The following is a 20,776-nucleotide window of genomic DNA, read 5'->3' on the forward strand; positions in this document are numbered from 1 at the left end:
GCATGTGAACAATTCTGAATGGGTGTAGACAGAGAAGAGCTCTCCAGTAGGTACCAAAACATTCAAAGGCCATTTTTTCAAAAGTGAGGTTACAAGTTTATCAACTTTCAATGCAGAAATACCTCCCCATTGTTCCTCAAATGCAGTGTATGATATATTGTATCATTTTGTAGCTCTGTGTCTCTGCTTTTATCCAATGTAAAAGATACCATTTCAAATTTTGCTACATAAGACCAAATCAATGTGGTCGGTCACATTTATGAATGTGTTATTCAATGCATTTTTACGGGCTATAGTAGTAAAGGCCCCCAACGGCCTAGACTTTTAATATGGAGAATTAAATCAATCAGATTTCTTTATTTGAATAATGGCTTGCTAAAGTGCCAAAATACAGCATTGACATGTCCCTCAACCCTGTGTCACTTCTAGGATGATTTCAACCGACTTAATCCAACAATTTCTCGAAGTTTCACCATCATTGTAAAAACCTAGCTTTTTTACTGTTTTGACAAAGTTATTTCTGAATATTATTATTATATTCATGTGATTAGTCAGTGATGCATTTACGTCTGTCCCTCATTTTATGGCCAACCCTGTTATGCAAACAAGTTCCTCCTGTAGAGTAATGGACCATTCCATTAAGTTAAATGATTCACAGCAGGTCACATCATTTGGGTCTTCTGATCAGCATGGTGGAAAAGTAAGTAAGTAATCTCTCTTTTTTTGGCCTATTCATAATTCTTTAATCATCTTTGACTGAGGTGGTCAAATTTAAGAGCTTAAAGGCCAAATGCAGCCATTTTTATCTCAATATCAGAACATTTCTGGATAATATTTAGGTACCTTACCATGATTGTTTTCAACAAAAATAGTCAACAACAACAAGCGTCTTAGCAAGAGCAATTTCCCAAGCAATAATTTTGCTCGGAATGTCTGGGAGTGTTCTTATTGGGGATGGGAAAACTGAAAACTAGCATTTATTGGTGGACAGGTTTGGAATTCTCTTTCTTATATTAACTAATTGACCACCTGGTGATGTAACCAGGCAGGCCAAAACTCCATCCCACCAAAGCAGCTATTTCAGGCGGTCTTCTCAAACACTGTTTACACTAAAATAGAATGATCATATGTTTTAAACATTTTTTACAATATTTCAACCTCATAGTGTGGAAATATATATATAACACACAGAAAACCGATGTTTAGAATCAATCCTCAGGGTGTTTTTCACATATCTATCGACGATAAATCCATCGTGGCAGTTGACTTTCTCTTCTGAAGAAATGGAACGGCGCATGGACCTAAAGGTCACGCAATAATTTCGACACAGGACACCGGGCGGACACCTGGTAAATGTAGTCTCTTATGGTCAATCTTCCAATGATATGCCTACAAATACGTCACAATTCTGCAGACACCTTGGAGAAATGACACAAAGGGCAGGCTCATTCCTGGCGCATTCACAGCCATATAAGGAGACATTGGAACACAGCGCCTTCAGAATCTGGGGAATTTCCTGTATGAAACTTCATCTTGGTTTCGCCTGTAGCATTAGTTCTGGGGCACTCACAGATAATATCTTTGCAGTTTTGGAAACGACAGAGTTTTTTCTTTCCATGCATAGTCAAGCATCTTTTCGTGACAAAATATCTTGTTTAAAACGGGAACGTTTTTTATCCAGAAATTAAAAAAGCGCCCCCTATCTCTAAGAAGTTAAGACATAAAGGTCAGTCAATCTGGAAAATCTGGGACTGGTCACCTCCCCCTATTCACTACAGCATTAATGTAGAGGTCCATCCATTCATGTAGAGGTCCATCCATTCATGTAGAGGTCAATCTATTCATGTAGAGGTCAATCCATTCATGTAGAGGTCAATCCATTCATGTAGAGGTCCATCCCTTCATGTAGAGGTCCATCCATTCATGTAGAGGCCAATCCATTCATGTAGAGGTCAATCCATTCATGTAGAGGTCAATCCATTCATGTAGAGGTCCATCCATTCAAGTAGAGGTCCATCCCTTCATGTAGAGGTCCATCCCTTCATGTAGAGGTCCATCCATTCATGTAGAGGCCAATCCATTCATGTAGAGGTCCATCCATTCATGTAGAGTCTGCTAAATGGCATATATATATATATTATATATATATATATTATATATATATTACATATATATTCATGTAGAGGTCAATCCATTCATGTAGAGGTCCATCCATTCATGTAGAGGTCCATCCATTCATGAGGAAAAATACAGTATGTAATATTAACCCTGTCTCTCTAAGTGTGGCAGTAATGTAGTGGAGGACTCATTCATCCTGCAGGCGCTCTATTTTAATCCTTTGTTGTCTGGTCCTGCAGTGTTAGGGTGGTGCTGTGATGTCCAGTTAGTCTGTCAGATAGCCTAGTCTCTCTCTCTCTCTCTCTCTCTCTCTCTCTCTCTCTCTCTCTCTCTCTCTCTCTCTCTCTCTCTCTCTCTCTCTCTCTCTCTCTCTCTCTCTCTCTATCTCTCTCTCTCTCTCTCTCTCTCTCTCTCTCTCTCTCTCTCTCTCTCTCTCTCTCTCTCCCTCTCTCTCTCAGGCTACTAATGTTTATACCTAAATCTCTTCTAGCGCTCACCCACCCCTTCTCTGTTTCACTGTCCTCTTCCCTTAAGCCTCATCCACTATAAGTGCTTGTGTGATGGAATAACTAAATGGATGCAGATTTTATTCAGGCTATTTTCAACCAGTGCATGTGCTTCAGCCAGCGAGACACTTTTTTAATGACTCTCCTAACTCAACGCATGCCACCCTTCAGAAGAAACAGAAAGCCTCCTCCTCAGATAAGACAGGTTTTACTCCTCTTTTTCTCCCCCTGTCTCTCGGACCTCTGCTCTCCAAGAGTTATTACTACTGTAGCCAGCACTGCAGTCACTACTCCCTGCTGTCCTCTTCTCTCTTTTTATTATTAGTGTATCCAGCCCTGCAGTGAGTCACTACTCCCCGCTGTCCTCTTCTCTCTTCTCTCCTTTTATTATTAGTGTAGCCAGCCCTGCTGTGAGTCACTGCTCCCTGCTGTCCTCTTCTCTCTTTTTATTATTAGTGTATCCAGCCCTTCAGTGAGTCACTACTCCCTGCTGTCCTCTTCTCTCTTTTTATTATTAGTGTATCCAGCCCTGCAGTGAGTCACCACTCCCTGCTGTCCTCTTCTCTCTTTTTATTATTAGTGTATCCAGCCCTGCAGTGAGTCACTACTCCCTGCTGTCCTCTTCTCTCTTTTTATTATTAGTGTATCCAGCCCTGCAGTGAGTCACTACTCCCTGCTGTCCTCTTCTCTCTTTTTATTATTAGTGTATCCAGCCCTGCAGTGAGTCACTACTCCCCGCTGTCCTCTTCTCTCTTCTCTCCTTTTATTATTAGTGTAGCCAGCCCTGCTGTGAGTCACTGCTCCCTGCTGTCCTCTTCTCTCTTTTTATTATTAGTGTATCCAGCCCTGCAGTGAGTCACTACTCCCTGCTGTCCTCTTCTCTCTTTTTATTATTAGTGTATCCAGCCCTTCAGTGAGTCACTACTCCCTGCTGTCCTCTTCTCTCTTTTTATTATTAGTGTATCCAGCCCTGCAGTGAGTCACTACTCCCCGCTGTCCTCTTCTCTCTTCTCTCCTTTTATTATTAGTGTAGCCAGCCCTGCTGTGAGTCACTGCTCCCTGCTGTCCTCTTCTCTCTTTTTATTATTAGTGTATCCAGCCCTGCAGTGAGTCACTACTCCCTGCTGTCCTCTTCTCTCTTTTTATTATTAGTGTATCCAGCCCTGCAGTGAGTCACTACTCCCCGCTGTCCTCTTCTCTCTTCTCTCCTTTTATTATTAGTGTAGCCAGCCCTGCTGTGAGTCACTGCTCCCTGCTGTCCTCTTCTCTCTTTTTATTATTAGTGTATCCAGCCCTTCAGTGAGTCACTACTCCCTGCTGTCCTCTTCTCTCTTTTTATTATTAGTGTATCCAGCCCTGCAGTGAGTCACCACTCCCTGCTGTCCTCTTCTCTCTTTTTATTATTAGTGTATCCAGCCCTGCAGTGAGTCACTGCTCCCTGCTGTCCTCTTCTCTCTTTTTATTATTAGTGTATCCAGCCCTGCAGTGAGTCACTACTCCCTGCTGTCCTGTCCTCTCTTCTCTCTTTTCCTCTTCATTTCAAGGAATTCACAACCCATGACCCCTTTCCACTTTCGATTTTACTACTAGTCACCTCCTCTCTCCTTATCTTTCTTTCACTCCCATTCCTCATCTTCTTCCCTCCATCCTCCTCATCCTCCTCTGTCAGTGTGATGTCACTCTTGAGGTCTTATTTACAGGAATAAACCTGTATTAAACTACATCCGCCCCTAATTAACTCACACTGGCTGTCACTTCACTAATCTCCCCATCAACTTTGGCTCGTTTCCACCAATCACCACGCTTTACCTGGGAACCATAACCAATCACGGTGTCCGTAAGTGAACCATGGAACAGTGAAGTAGTCTGAGAAAAAAAATGGTCCTCCTGTGAGGTGAGGGCGATGATGGTGAGGAGCAGAAGGTGTCTGTTAGAAGTGGGTTTGAGCAGAGCACAGTGAAGGACTTTGATTCTCTTTCCTCAGCACAATTACCAGGGCCTGGTGGGGAGCGCTTTATCAGAGTGTTCCCATCCCCGGAGACTGCTGAGGGGAGCGGCACATAATGATGGCCGGAACGAAGCAAATGGAATGGCGTAAAACACCTGAAACCCATGTGTTTGATGTATTTGATACTATTCCACTAATTCCACTCCAGTCATTACCACGAGCCTGTTCTCCTCAATTAAGGTGCCACCAACCTCCTTTGGTCCCCATGCTGTTTCACCACATCACACCATAATGGCCAGAGCCAGGGGAATAGAGACCATGGGAGATCACATGTTCTGTTCCTTCCTGTCTTTAGGAGGTCTTGATTTTCCTGTTTCAAGTGATGTGTAATTATTGTTGTGTTGGCATCCTGTCCTTGTATAATTTGGAGCTATTATTTCCACTCTGTGTCTCTCTCGCCTGGTCCAGTGAATATGATGAATGATTTCTGTTGCCAGTTTCACTATGCATGGTGAGAGGAAAGCTGATAATGATTACTTTACCATTGCCACCACACCTCCTCCCATTCACTCAAGCACTTCTACAGCTGTGTGTGTGTGTGTGTGTGTGTGTGTGTGTGTGTGTGTGTGTGTGTGTGTGTGTGTGTGTGTGTGTGTGTGTGTGTGTGTGTGTGTGTGTGTGTGTGTGTGTGTGTGTGTGTGTGTGTGTGTGTGTGTGTGTGTGTGTGTGTGTGTGTGTGTGTGTGTGTGTGTGTGTGTGTGTGTGTGTGTGTGTGTGTGTGTGTGTATATATCACTGCTCTTGTGTAACATAGCTTATCTGAGATGTACGATTGCCTTCAAGTAGTACATCAACATACAGACTACTGTTCAAGTTTTGTATGTTAATGACAGAGAGAGATTTTCTCATCTGTAGAATGGATCTATTTTGGGGTGTCATTAGTAATAGGATTTTTTTGTGGGCTGTTTTTTTTATTCTGGTGCCCAGTGACCCAGACGGTTGATTCATAGTCATGGCACATAAGCTGATATGTAATGTTGATTCACTGGCACATGTCCACTTCAGTAGGCAGGCCCATGCCTTGGCCCAGAGTCTTGTGGGCATAAGCATGCTGAGTTTCATGTTTCACTGCCTTAGAAGATGAATTGTACATTATATACATGGTTTGTTCTTTCTCTATTACAATACAACGAATAGGTATTTATTATTCATAGCCTGTATCTTTTTGCTGACATAGTGCCCAGCCAACCCCATAGGACACCACACCCACACACAGAAGGGACAGAAGTTTTTCCTGACCAACATGATGAGGAAACTGTTAAAGGAATTTAATTCCTATATGTTCATTAACCAATTCAATTAAAACACTCCGTCCATTTCTAAGAATTTGTAAGATACTTATTTGCATAAAATGGACAGAGACCAGTCTCAAAATCAATTTGTAGCGTTTATTCTCGAGAGTACTGAACATAATCACAAAGTACCTCAGTTTATATATCCCACATTGCGTCATGTCTTACGGAAATGTCTCTCCTCCTCCTGGACCATGACAAAGCTGTTTTTCAATTCCATTCCAACATATACATTGCTTATCACCTGCTAACATATGTTACACAATCTACTCCACACCCAATGGTTTCTCCCCACCCTGGTTGGGGACCAGACATCATTCCCGTTGTTAGTTTCACTGTGGTCACGAGTTGTCTGTTGACCCTTCCTCTTTGCCTATGTACCAACACATTCCTTAACAGACAACTTATAACTCTGTGAGTTATAACTCTATGGCTAATGTATACATTATTTAGTCAACATTGACAAAATTCCTTCAACAGAAACATGACCAGCAAAAAGCATGGGTTTTTGTGGTCAGGAAAAATTATTGGATTGGGATAGGACAAGCTGTTCCTAAATCAGTTGTTAAGCAAAGACAGCTGCTAGAGTGCATGAGGAAGGTGGTCATTGCATGGACCATATGATCAAAGAGCAGGTGAAGGACCCGAGAGAGTAGTTTTCTCTCAAGGGCCACTACAGTCCCCTGATGGACCACTAAGGGCCCCAGCTGATGCTCTTGGATGTTGTACTGCCCCCCCATTGTCCTCATGTTTGAAGTAGAACATAAACACGATTTTTGCTTTCGCCTAATCTTTAAAGTGATGGCTAACATCAAATTCTCCCATAAATAATCCTTTGTATCGATTGGATTGAACCTTTTTCCTATGTTTTGTTGAGAGGGATAACGTCCTTATCTAAAGAACATAAACAGGACAGCACTCTGTTGAATAAACTTACATTTACACATTTTTATTACCGCTTGAACGCTTTGCGTATGAGCCCTTCTTCAGCATGCAAAGGCAATGGCAATCAATGTCACGACAACAATACCACACAGGTTAAAAGGCATAATTATGACTTCTCAGTCAGTATTGGCCCAATCAAGAGACCCCAGCAGAGGGACAAAACAGAGATGCTTGTTCTAGGTCCCAAGAAACAAAGAGATCTTCTGTTGAATCTGACAATTAATCTTAATGGTTGTACAGTCGTCTCAAATAAACCTGTGAAGGACCTCTGCGTTACTCTGGACTCTGATCTCTCGTTTGACGAACATATCAAGACTGTTTCAAGGACAGCTTTTTTCCATCTACGTAACATTGCAAAAATCAGAAACTTACTGTCCAAAAATGATGCAGAAAAATGAATCCATGCTTTTGTTACTTCTAGGTTAGACTACTGCAATGCTCTACTTTCCGGCTACCCAGATAAAGCACTAAATAAACTTCAGTTAGTGCTAAATACGGCTGCTAGAATCCTGACTAGAACCAAACAATTTGATCATATTACTCCAGTGCTAGCCTCTCTACACTGGCTTCCTGTCAAAGCAAGGGCTGATTTCAAGGTTTTACTGCTAACCTACAAAGCATTACATGGCCTTGCTCCTACCTATCTCTCTGATTTGGTCCTGCCGTACATACCTACACGTACGCTACGGTCACAAGACTCAGGCCTCCTAATTGTCCCTAGAATTTCTATGCCATCAGCTGGAGGCAGGGCTTTCTCCTATAGAGCTCCATTTTTATGGAATGGTCTGCCTACTGGTCTGCCTACCCATGTCAGAGAGGCAAACTCAGTCTCAACCTAAGTCTTTACTGAAGACTCATCTCTTAAGTGGGTCATATGTTTGAGTGTAGTCTGGCCCAGGAGTGTGAAGGTGAACAGAAAGGCTCTGGAGCAACGAACCGCCCTTGCTGTCTCTGCCTGACCGGTTCCCCTCTTTCCACTGGGATTCTCTGCCTCTAACCCTATTACAGGGGCTGAGTCAGTCACTGGCTTACTGGTGCTCTTTCTTGTCGTCCCTAGGAGTGGTGTGTCACTTGAGTGGGTTGAGTCACTGATGTGATCTTCCTGTCTGGGTTAGCGCCCCCCCTTGGGTTGTGCCGTGGCGGAGATCTTTGTGGGCTATACTCGGCCTCGTCTCAGGATGGTGGTTGGTGGTTGAAGATATCCCTCTAGTGGTGTGGGGGATGTGCTTTGGCACAGTGGGTGGGGTTATATCCTTCCTGTTTGGCTCTGTCCAGGGGTATCATCGGATGGGGTCACAGGGTCTCCTGACCCCTCCTGTCTCAGCCTCCAGTATTTATGCTGCAGTAGTTCGTGTCGGGGGGCTAGGGTCAGTTTGTTATATCTGGAGTACTTCTCCTGTTTTATCCGGTGTCCTGTGTGAATTTAAGTATGCTCTCTCTAATTCTCTCTTTCTTTCTCCCTCTCGGAGGACCTGAGCCCAAGGACCATGCCTCAGGACTACCTGGCATGATGACTCCTTGCTGTCCCCAGTCCACCTGGCCATGCTGCTGCTCCAGTTTCAACTGTTCTGCCTGCGGCTATGGAATCCTGACCTGTTCACCGGACATGCTTACCTGTCCAAAACCTATTATTTGACCATGCTGATCATTTATGAACATTTGAACATCTTGACCATGTTCTGTTATAATCTCCACCCGGCACAGCCAGAAGTGGACTGGCCACCCCTCATAGCCTGGTTCCTCTCTAGGTTTCTTCTTAGGTTTTGGACTTTCTAGGGAGTTTTTCCTAGCCAATGTGCTTCAACACCTGCATTGCTTGCTGTTTGGGGTTTTAGGCTGGGTTTCTGTACAGCACTTTGAGATATCAGCTGATGTGTGAAGGGCTATATAAATACATTTGATTTGATTTGATTTGGGGGAGCTGTGGGGGAAACTAACAATATATAAAAATAACAACATACTGTAGCTATAAACACACAATACAGACACATTATGATGTCATTGCCTAAATGTTTGGCCTACATATTTATAACCTACCACAAAAAAAAGAAGAGCATTCCTCATTGAGGCCTGCTGTGGTAAGAGTGCTCAAGCAGTCTATCCAATATGCTTCTCTTTGGAGAAGTCATTTATTTCTATCTCTCCCGTACATGGTGCCTTCCCCAATTCAATGCTCATATAACGCAAGGCACTTAGTTTATGATTATGTCTATTGGAATGCCTGGCAACAGGGGATTTTTCATCATGGTTGCAAATGGAGCACTTACAGTTGAAGTCATTAAAACTTGTTGTTCAACCACTCCACAAATTTCTTGTTAACAAACTATAGATTTGGCAAGTCAGTTAGGACATCTACTTTGTGCAAGACACAAGTAATTTTACCCAAAACTTTTTTACAGACAGATGATTTAACTTATAAATCACTGCATCACAATTCCAGTGGGTTAGAAGTTTACATACACTAAGTTGACTGGGCCTTTAAACAGCTTGGAAAATTTTAGAAGCTTCTGATAGGCTAATTGATATAATTTGAGTCAATTTGAGGTGTACCTGTGGATGTATTTCAAGGCCTACCTTCAAACTCAGTGCCTCTTTGCGTGACATCATGGGAAAATCCAAAGAAATCAGCCAAGACCCCAGAAAGAAAATTGTAGACCAATTTCCAAATGCCTTAAGGTACCACGTTAATCTGTACAAACAATAGTACGCAAGTATAAACACCATGAGACCACGCAGCTGTCATACCGCTCAGGATGGAGATGCGTTCTGTCTCTTAGAGATGAACTTACTTTGGTGCGAAAAGTGCAAATCAATCCCAGAACAACAGCAAAGAACCTTGTGAAGATGCTGGAGGAACAGGTAAAAAAGTATCAACATCCACAGTGAAACGAGTCCTATATAGACATAACCTGAAAGGCCGCTCAGCGAGGAAGAAGCCATTGCTCCAAAACCTCCATAAAAAAGCCAAACTACGGTTTGCAACTGCATGGGGACAAAGATCGTACTTTTTGGAGAAATGTCCTCTGGTCTGATGAAACAAAAATAGAACTGTTTGGCCATAATGCCCAGGGACTGGTGCACTTCACAAAATAGATGGCATCATGAGGTAGGAAAATGATGTGGATATATTGAAGCAACATCTCAAGACATCATCAGTAAGGAAGTTAAAGCTTGGTCGCAAATGGGTCTTCCAAATGGACAATGACCCCTAGCATACTTTCAAAGTTGTGGCAAAATGGCTTAAGGACAACAAAGTCAAGGTATTGGAGTGGCCATCACAAAGACCTGACCTCAATCCCATAGAAAATGTGTGGGCAGAACTGATAAAGTGTGTGCGAGCAAGGAGGCCTACAAACCTGACTCAGTTACACAGCTCTGTCAGGAGGAATGGGCCAAAATTCACCCAACTTATTGTGGGAAGCTTGTGGAAGGCTACACGAAATGTTTGACCAAAGTTAAACTATTTAAAGGCAATGCTATCAAATACTAATTGAGTGTATGTAAACTTCTGACCCATTGGGAATGTGATGAAAGAAATAAAAGCTGAAATAAATCATTCTCTCTACTATTATTCTGACATTTCACATTTGTAAAATAAATTGGTGATTCTAACTGACCTAAAACAGGGAATTTTTATTAGAATTAAATGTCAGGAATTGTGAAAAACTGAGTTGAAATGTATTTGGCTAAGGTGTATGTAGACTTCCGACTTCAACTGTATGCTCACATGTCCTTGTCTTAAGTCCACGTTTGGTCTTACCCACATGAAGACGAGCACGTTGTTTATCTTTTCATAACGTCCTTATCTACCATTTCTCTTATTCTGATGTGGGTGGATAAATCCTTTATCTTACTCCTTGTGTGTTTGACGTAGTCGTGATGTTGTCTGGCTGAAGTGCTGGCTATCATTTTTACTTTACAAAGCGACGCTTACAATGTTATTCTGTCTGAGCCCCGGAGTTTATCTGATTTTTCCACCAATAACTAGTTGTACTGTACATAGCTGCTCTGCTGAATTTTGTGTAAGGCAGAAAATATATATCTTTCTTTCTTTCTCCCCACCTCCCTCGAACATGTCACTTGAGTCAATGGTCCCTATGCAGTAAACGACTAAAGTGAAGTTTAAGGAATGGACTGTGTGTGAGCAATGCCGAGTTGTTACTGAGTTACTTCCTGTACTGCTCTTTTCCAGACAGAGAGTGAGTCAAGGGATCGGTGTATTTCACGGTAATATAAACTGTAGCTCCAACAAAAGGGTATTTTAATGTGGTGATTTAATGTGAAGAGCACTAAAAGGTAAATGCCCCTGCATGTTTAAACATGACTGAGTGGAGAGGAACCACAGGCTTATTATCTGTCCTTGATGAATAGTCAAGCTTGTTAGCGGAGAAGAAATAACAGCAGGAGACAGACAGTCATTGACATTTGATGAGTCCTCTCTATCTCGCCTCACCAAACACAAACAACATAAACAAGATAAATAAGTGCTGTGTAACCTTCAGCGGCTGTGATGTCGCTGTCTCCTACCACGCCCTCATTTCACTCTCTATCACCCTTTTTCTCCCTCAGCCCCTCCTCCCTGTTGTACAATACATCAAATCCCTTGTCTAAATCTATCTTTTTCCTTCCTTCCTTCCTTCCTTCCTTCCTTCCTTCCTTCCTTCCTTCCTTCCTTCCTTCCTTCCTTCCTTCCTTCCTTCCTTCCTTCCTTCCTTCCTACCTTCCTCCTTCCTTCCTTCCTGCCTCCTCCCTTTCTCCAGGTATGTGGTCCTTCTCTGTGTCAGAGCTGGCTGTTCTGGGGGCGGAGGTGGGCCGTATCTCAGCAACAGACGCTGACCTAGGCGACAATGCCAAGCTGGAATATACCATCCTGGAAGGAGAGACGGGGGACACCTTCAACATCAGCGGAACGAACCAAGAGGCCGTGATCACCCTGAACAAGGTGAGAGGGAAGAGGTATGTAGGAGTGAGCGATGGAGCATGTTGGGTGTCAGCCGACAGAGAGGGATGGAGGGAATGAGGGAGGGTAGAACAGGATGGAATAATGGAACAGATGATGAGAAGGAGGAGAGGAGGACACATGTGAGCCTGTTGATTTGGCCAGTTCTCCCTCAAAACGCCCCAGAGAAGCTGTGCAGTCACTGCTATGCTGGATAGATATATATCTAGTGTTTTCTCTGTGAGTCAGATGGCCATATATGTGTGTGTGCTTATTGAATCAGCTCATTTCCGTTGATGCTGTCTGATTCTAGATGATTCCCACTAGAACTGACTGTCACTCTGGGTTATCACACAAGCAACTCCAATAATGAAGTGTGGTTGGTGATGAGAGATGACACTCGGTGTGTGTGTTGCATGTTACATGTGTGCGTTGCGTGTTACGTGTGTGTGTTACGTGTTTGTGCGTGTCTCACACCTGTGAGTAGGCCTCTCATGTGTGATGTCGACTGACATCAATAGCAGCATACCAAAGACCTCTAGTCTGTCTCAGACATGAAATATGCTATTTGAAGCTGAATTAGCCTTTCAAAAGGCACAGACAGTGTGTGAGTGTTAAAAATATACACTGCTCTTTAATATAGCCTGCCACTTAGATCTGAGATAAGGGAGAATCTGACGCACCTCTGGTGGTCATCCAGTGTGAATGCTGAGTGAGTGTGTGGGTTTGTGTTTTTGTGTCTTTGAGTAGTTTAACCTGTCTGTGTGTGTGTGTGTGTGTGTGTGTGTGTGTGTGTGTGTGTGTGTGTGTGTGTGTGTGTGTGTGTGTGTGTGTGTGTGTGTGTGTGTGTGTGTGTGTGTGTGTGTGTGTGTGTGTGTGTGTGTGTGTGTGTGTGTGTGTGTGTGTGTGTGTGTGTGTGTGTGTGTGTCACTGTGACCCCCCCCCCCCAGGGTTTGTGAGGTGAGTTGGAAGGGATTTCCAGGCCCTGGGATGAGTTACTGTGATAAGAGAAAGAGTATAGGGAGGGGGAAGAGAGAGAGAGTGAGAGTTGGGAGAGGGAAGGGGAAACAGAGAGAGGTGAGGGACTGGGTGTGGATAGGAGGGGGGTGGAGGCAGGGGTATGAAGAGAGTGGAAGCAGGAAGGAAAAGAGAGTAAGGGGGAGTGAAATTAGCGAGGCAGCCAGAACAAAAACACCAGGAAGAGAGAGAGTGAGAGAGAGTGAGTGAAAGAGAGAGACAATGAGGCAGAACAAGACATCCAAAGGAAGACAGGCAGGCTGAAAAAGAGCTTTGTTTGAGCTGCAGAGAGTTGGAGAGGGAGAGAGAAAACAACATAGAGAGAACGTCTAAGCAGCATCCTGCAGAGAGTTGGAGGGAAAGAGAAAACAACATAGAGAGAACGTCTAAGCAGCATCCTGCAGAGAGTTGGAGAGGGAGAGAGAAAACAACATAGAGAGAACGTCTAAGCAGCATCCTGCAGAGAGTTGGAGAGGGAGAGAGAAAACAACATAGAGAGAACGTCTAAGCAGCATCCTGCAGAGAGTTGGAGAGGGAGAGAGAAAACAACATAGAGAGAACGTCTAAGCAGCATCCTGCAGAGAGTTGGAGAGGGAAAGAGAAAACAACATAGAGAGAACGTCTAAGCAGCATCCTGCAGAGAGTTGGAGGGAAAGAGAAAACAACATAGAGAGAACGTCTAAGCAGCATCCTGCAGAGAGTTGGAGAGGGAGAGAGAAAACAACATAGAGAGAACGTCTAAGCAGCATCCTGCAGAGAGTTGGAGAGGGAGAGAGAAAACAACATAGAGAGAACGTCTAAGCAGCATGCTGCAGAGAGTTGGAGAGGGAAGAGAGAAAACAACATAGAGAGAACGTCTAAGCAGCATCCTGCAGAGAGTTGGAGAGGGAGAGAGAAAACAACATAGAGAGAACGTCTAAGCAGCATCCTGCAGAGAGTTGGAGAGGGAAAGAGAAAACAACATAGAGAGAACGTCTAAGCAGCATCCTGCAGAGAGTTGGAGAGGGAGAGAGAAAACAACATAGAGAGAACGTCTAAGCAGCATCCTGCAGAGAGTTGGAGAGGGGAGAGAAAACAACATAGAGAGAACGTCTAAGCAGCATCCTGCAGAGAGTTGGAGAGGGAGAGAGAAAACAACATAGAGAGAACGTCTAAGCAGCATCCTGCAGAGAGTTGGAGAGGGAGAGAGAAAACAACATAGAGAGAACGTCTAAGCAGCATCCTGCAGAGAGTTGGAGAGGGAGAGAGAAAACAACATAGAGAGAACGTCTAAGCAGCATCCTGCAGAGAGTTGGAGAGGGAGAGAGAAAACAACATAGAGAGAACGTCTAAGCAGCATCCTGCAGAGAGTTGGAGAGGGAGAGAGAAAACAACATAGAGAGAACGTCTAAGCAGCATCCTGCAGAGAGTTGGAGAGGGAGAGAGAAAACAACATAGAGAGAACGTCTAAGCAGCATCCTGCAGAGAGTTGGAAAGGGAGAGAGAAAACAACATAGAGAGAACGTCTAAGCAGCATCCTGCAGAGAGTTGGAGAGGGAGAGAGAAAACAACATAGAGAGAACGTCTAAGCAGCATCCTGCAGAGAGTTGGAGAGGGAAAGAGAAAACAACATAGAGAGAACGTCTAAGCAGCATCCTGCAGAGAGTTGGAGAGGGAGAGAGAAAACAACATAGAGAGAACGTCTAAGCAGCATCCTGCAGAGAGTTGGAGAGGGAAAGAGAAAACAACATAGAGAGAACGTCTAAGCAGCATCCTGCAGAGAGTTGGAGAGGGAGAGAGAAAACAACATAGAGAGAACGTCTAAGCAGCATCCTGCAGAGAGTTGGAGAGGGAGAGAGAAAACAACATAGAGAGAACGTCTAAGCAGCATCCTGCAGAGAGTTGGAGAGGGAGAGAGAAAACAACATAGAGAGAACGTCTAAGCAGCATCCTGCAGAGAGTTGGAGAGGGAGAGAGAAAACAACATAGAGAGAACGTCTAAGCAGCATCCTGCAGAGAGTTGGAGAGGGAGAGAGAAAACAACATAGAGAGAACGTCTAAGCAGCATCCTGCAGAGAGTTGGAGAGGGAGAGAGAAAACAACATAGAGAGAACGTCTAAGCAGCATCCTGCAGAGAGTTGGAGAGGGAGAGAGAAAACAACATAGAGAGAACGTCTAAGCAGCATCCTGCAGAGAGTTGAGAGAGTTGGAGAGAGAAAACAATATAGAGAGAACGTCTAAGCAGCATCCTGCAGAGAGTTGGAGAGGAAGAGAAAACAACATAGAGAGAACGTCTAAGCAGCATCCTGCAGAGAGTTGGAGAGGGAGAGAGAAAACAACATAGAGAGAACGTCTAAGCAGCATCCTGCAGAGAGTTGGAGAGGGAAAGAGAAAACAACATAGAGAGAACGTCTAAGCAGCATCCTGCAGAGAGTTGGAGAGGGAGAGAGAAAACAACATAGAGAGAACGTCTAAGCAGCATCCTGCAGAGAGTTGGAGAGGGAGAGAGAAAACAACATAGAGAGAACGTCTAAGCAGCATCCTGCAGAGAGTTGGAGAGGGAGAGAGAAAACAACATAGAGAGAACGTCTAAGCAGCATCCTGCAGAGAGTTGGAGAGGGAGAGAGAAAACAACATAGAGAGAACGTCTAAGCAGCATCCTGCAGAGAGTTGGAGAGGGAGAGAGAAAACAACATAGAGAGAACGTCTAAGCAGCATCCTGCAGAGAGTTGGAGAGGGAGAGAGAAAACAACATAGAGAGAACGTCTAAGCAGCATCCTGCAGAGAGTTGGAGGGAAAGAGAAAACAACATAGAGAGAACGTCTAAGCAGCATCCTGCAGAGAGTTGGAGAGGGAGAGAGAAAACAACATAGAGAGAACGTCTAAGCAGCATCCTGCAGAGAGTTGGAGAGGGAGAGAGAAAACAACATAGAGAGAACGTCTAAGCAGCATCCTGCAGAGAGTTGGAGAGGGAGAGAGAAAACAACATAGAGAGAACGTCTAAGCAGCATCCTGCAGAGAGTTGGAGAGGGAAAGAGAAAACATCATAGAGAGAACGTCTAAGCAGCATCCTGCAGAGAGAGATAGAAGTGATCAATTCACTGTGTGCCCAGTGACTGGAGAAATTACATGAAAGCAAATAAACACCTCCTCTCACCTCCTTCACCTATCTCCCCTCGGATTCAGACGCCAAACAAAACCTACAATTACTCTTCCAACATGGAGCTTTTCTCTCTCTTCTCCCCCCAAAATATTATTATAGCATGAAATAGAAGAGATTGAACAAAAATTATTTTAGGGCTGTCGTCTCTTGGGCTCTTCAATATTGGCTCAGGGAATATAAGGTTTTCAATGTGAAAGGGGGAGAGTGGGTAGGTGGGTAGGTAGGTGGGTATTCAGTAGGTAGGTGGGTAGGTGGATATTCAGTAGGTAGGTGGGTAGGTGGGTATACAGTAGGTAGGTGGGTAGGTGGGTATACAGTAGGTAGGTGGGTTGGTGGGTATACAGTAGGTAGGTGGGTAGGTGGGTATACAGTAGGTAGGTGGGTAGGTGGTTCTACGGTAGGTTGGTGAGTAGTTATACAGTAGGTAGGAGGGTATACAGTAGGTAGGTGAGTAGGTAGGTATACAGTAGGTATGTGGGTATACAGTGGGTAGGTGGGTATACAGTAGGTAGGTTGGTACACAGTAGATAGGTGGGTAGGTGGGTATACAGTAGGTAGGTGGGTAGGTGGTTCTACAGTAGGTAGGTGAGTAGGTGGTTCTACAGTAGGTAGGTGGGTAGGTGGTTCTACAGTAGGTAGGTGGGTAGGTGGGTATGCAGTTGGTAGGTGGGTATACAGTAGGTAGGTGGGTAGGTAGGTGGTTCTACAGTAGGTAGGTGGGTAGTTATACAGTAGGTAGGTGGGTCTACAGTAGGTAGGTGGGTAGGTGGGTCTATAGTAGGTAGGTGAGTAGGTGGGTATTCACTAGGTAGGTGGGTATACAGTAGGTAGGTGGATAGGTGGGTCTATAGTAGGAAGGTGGGTAGGTTGGTATACAGTAGGTAGGTGGGTAGGTGGGTATACAGTAGGTAGGTGGGTCTACAGTAGGTAGGTGGGTAGGTAGGTCTATAGTAGGTAGGTGGGTAGGTGGGTATACAGTAGGTAGGTGGGTAGGTGGCTATTCAGTAGGTAGGTGGGTAGGTGGGTATACAGTAGGTAGGTGGGTAGGTGGGTATACAGTAGGTAGGTGGGTAGGTGGGTCTACAGTAGGTAGGTGGGTAGGTGGCTATTCAGTAGGTAGGTGGGTAGGTGGGTATTCAGTAGGTAGGTGGGTAGGTGAGTATACAGTAGGTAGGTGGGTAAGTAGGTATACAGTTGGTAGGTGGGTATACAGTAGGTAGGTGGGTAAGTAGGTATACAGTTGGTAGGTGGGTAAGTAGGTATACAGTAGGTAGGTGGGTATACAGTAGGTAGGTGGGTAAGTGGGTATTCAGTAGGTAGGTGGGTATACAGTAGGTAGGTGGGTATACAGTTGATAGGTGGGTAGGTGGGTATACAGTAGGTAGGTGGGTATACAGTAGGTAGGTGGGTAAGTAGGTAAACAGTTGGTAGGTGGGTAAGTAGGTATACAGTTGGTAGGTGGGTAAGTAGGTATACAGTAGGTAGTTGGGTAGGTGGGTATACAGTTGGTAGGTGGGTAAGTAGGTATACAGTAGGTAGGTGGGTAGGTGGGTATACAGTTGGTAGGTGGGTAGGTGGGTATACAGTATGTAGGTGGGTAAGTAGGTATACAGTTGGTAGGTGGGTAAGTAGGTATACAGTTGGTAGGTGGGTAAGTAGGTATACAGTAGGTAGTTGGGTAGGTGGGTATACAGTTGGTAGGTGAGTAGTAGGTATACAGTAGGTAGGTGGGTAGAAGGGTATACAGTAGGTAGGTGGGTAAGTAGGTAAACAGTTGGTAGGCGGGTAGGTGGTTATACAGTAGGTAGGTGGGTAGGTGAGTATGCAGTAGGTAGGTGGGTAAGTAGGTATACAGTTGGTAGGTGGGTATACAGTAGGTAGGTGGGTAAGTAGGTATACAGTTGGTAGGTGGGTAAGTAGGTATACAGTAGGTAGGTGGGTATACAGTAGGTAGGTGGGTAAGTAGGTATACAATTGGTAGGTGGGTATACAGTAGGTAGGTGGGTAGGTGGGTATAGAGTAGGTAGGTGGGTATTCAGTAGGTAGGTGGGTAGGTGGGTATACAGTAGGTAGGTGGGTAAGTATGTATACAGTTGGTAGGTGGGTATACAGTAGGTAGGTGGGTAAGTAGGTATACAGTAGGTAGGTGGGTATACAGTAGGTAGGTGGGTAAGTAGGTATACAGTTGGTAGGTGGGTATATAGTTGATAGGTGGGTAGGTGGGTATACAGTAGGTAGGTGGGTAGGTGGATATACAGTAGGTAGGTGGGTAAGTAGGTATACAGTTGGTAGGTGGGTATACAGTAGGTAGGTGGGTAAGTAGGTATACAGTTGGTAGGTGGGTATACAGTAGGTAGGTGGGTAAGTAGGTATACAGTAGGTAGGTGGGTATACAGTAGGTAGGTGGGTAAGTAGGTATACAGTTGGTAGGTGGGTATACAGTAGGTAGGTGGGTAGGTGGGTATACAGAAGGTAGGTGGGTAAGTAGGTATACAGTTGGTAGGTGGGTAAATAGGTATACAGTTGGTAGGTAGGTATACAGTTGATAGGTGGGTAGGTGGGTATACAGTTGATAGGTGGGTAGGTGGGTATACAGTAGGTAGGTGGGTATACAGTAGGTAGGTGGGTAAGTAGGTATACATTTGGTAGGTGGGTAAGTAGGTAAACAGTTGATAGGTGGGTAGGTGGGTAAGTAGGTAAACAGTTGGAAGGTGGGTAGGTATACAGTAGGTAGGTGGGTAAGTAGGTATACAGTAGGTAGGTGGGTATACAGTAGGTAGGTGGGTATACAGTAGGTAGGTGGTTAAGTAGGTATACATTTGGTAGGTGGGTATACAGTTGGTAGGTGGGTAAGTAGGTAAACAGTTGATAGGTGGGTAGGTGGGTAAGTAGGTAAACAGTTGGAAGATGGGTAGATATACAGTAGGTAGGTGGGTAAGTAGGTATACAGTAGGTAGGTGGGGGTATACAGTAGGTAGGTAGGTAAGTAGGTATACAGTAGGTAGGTGGGTAGGTATACAGTAGGTAGGTGGGTAGGTGGTTCTACAGTAGGTAGGTGGGTTTACAGTTGATAGGTGGGTAGGTGGGTATACAGTAGGTAGGTGGGTAGGTGGGTATACAGTAGGTAGGTGGGTAGGTGGGTATACAGTAGGTAGGTGGGTAGGTATACAGTAGGTAGGTGGGTAGGTGGGTATACAGTAGGTGGGTGGGTAGGTGGGTATACAGTAGGTAGGTGGGTAATTAGGTATACAGTTGGTGGGTGGGTAGGTGGGTATGTAGTAGGTAGGTGGGTAAACAGTAGGTAGGTGGGTATTCAGTAGGTAGGTGGGTAGGTGGGTATTCAGTAGGTAGGTGGGTAGGTGGGTATACAGTAGGTAGGTGGATAAGTAAGTATACAGTTGGTAGGTGGGTATTCAGTAGGTAGGTGGGTAGGTGGGTATACAGTAGGTAGGTGGGTAAGTAGGTATACAGTTGGTAGGTGTGTAGGTGGGTATACAGTAGGTAGGTGGGTATACAGTAGGTAGGTGGGTAAGTAGGTATACAGTTGGTAGGTGGGTAAGTAGGTATACAGTTGGTAGGTGAGTAGTAGGTATACAGTAGGTAGGTGGGTAGAAGGGTATACAGTAGGTAGGTGGGTAAGTAGGTAAACAGTTGGTAGGTGGGTAGGTGGGTATACAGTAGGTAGGTGGGTAGGTTGGTATACAGTAGGTAGGTGGGTAAGTAGGTATACAGTTGGTAGGTGGGTATACAGTAGGTAGGTGGGTAAGTAGGTATACAGTTGGTAGGTGGGTAAGTAGGTATACAGTAGGTGGGTGGGTATACAGTAGGTAGGTGGGTAAGTAGGTATACAATTGGTAGGTGGGTATACAGTAGGTAGGTGGGTAGGTGGATATACAGTAGGTAGGTGGGTAAGTAGTTATACAGTTGGTAGGTGGGTATACAGTAGGTAGGTGGGTAAGTATGTATACAGTTGGTAGGTGGGTATACAGTAGGTAGGTGGGTAAGTAGGTATACAGTAGGTAGGTGGGTATACAGTAGGTAGGTGGGTAAGTAGGTATACAGTTGGTAGGTGGGTATATAGTTGATAGGTGGGTAGGTGGGTATACAGTAGGTAGGTGGGTAGGTGGATATACAGTAGGTAGGTGGGTAAGTAGGTATACAGTTGGTAGGTGGGTATACAGTAGGTAGGTGGGTAAGGTAGGTATACAGTTGGTAGGTGGGTATACAGTAGGTAGGTGGGTAGGTAGGTATACAGTAGGTAGGTGGGTATACAGTAGGTAGGTGGGTAAGTAGGTATACAGTTGGTAGGTGGGTATACAGTAGGTAGGTGGGTAGGTGGGTATACAGTAGGTAGGTGGGTAAGTAGGTATACAGTTGGTAGGTGGGTAAATAGGTATACAGTTGGTAGGTAGGTATACAGTTGATAGGTGGGTAGGTGGGTATACAGTTTATAGGTGGGTACATTTACATTACATTTAAGTCATTTAGCAGACGCTCTTATCCAGAGCGACTTACAAATTGGTGCATTCACCTTATGACATCCAGTGGAACAGCCACTTTACAATAGTGCATCTACATATTTTAAGGGGGGTGAGAAGGATTACTTTATCCTATCCTAGGTATTCCTTAAAGAGGTGGGGTTTCAGGTGTCTCCGGAAGGTGGTGATTGATTCCGCTGTCCTGGCGGTGAGGGAGTTTGTTCAGTAGGAGCCAGTGGGAACAGTTTTGACTGGGCTGAGCGGGAATACTTCCTCAGTGGTAGGGGTGGCAGGCCAGAGGTGGATGAACGCAGTGCCCTTATTTGGGTGTA

At 44.6% G+C, this 20,776-nt stretch overlaps 1 protein-coding gene across 1 annotated transcript in view; it reads left to right on the forward strand.

Moving 5' to 3' along the window:
• The window catches only part of LOC124009420, a 161,421-nt gene that overhangs the window by 74,844 nt on the left and 65,801 nt on the right, over positions 1 to 20,776 (forward strand). The window contains exon 5 of the mRNA XM_046321237.1: positions 11,629 to 11,810. Within this exon, the coding sequence (XP_046177193.1) occupies positions 11,629 to 11,810 (182 nt within the window). The remainder of the gene's footprint in view (positions 1 to 11,628; positions 11,811 to 20,776) is intronic.

Source organism: Oncorhynchus gorbuscha, linkage group LG22, assembly GCF_021184085.1.
Source record: "Oncorhynchus gorbuscha isolate QuinsamMale2020 ecotype Even-year linkage group LG22, OgorEven_v1.0, whole genome shotgun sequence".
Taxonomy (NCBI): domain Eukaryota; kingdom Metazoa; phylum Chordata; class Actinopteri; order Salmoniformes; family Salmonidae; genus Oncorhynchus; species Oncorhynchus gorbuscha.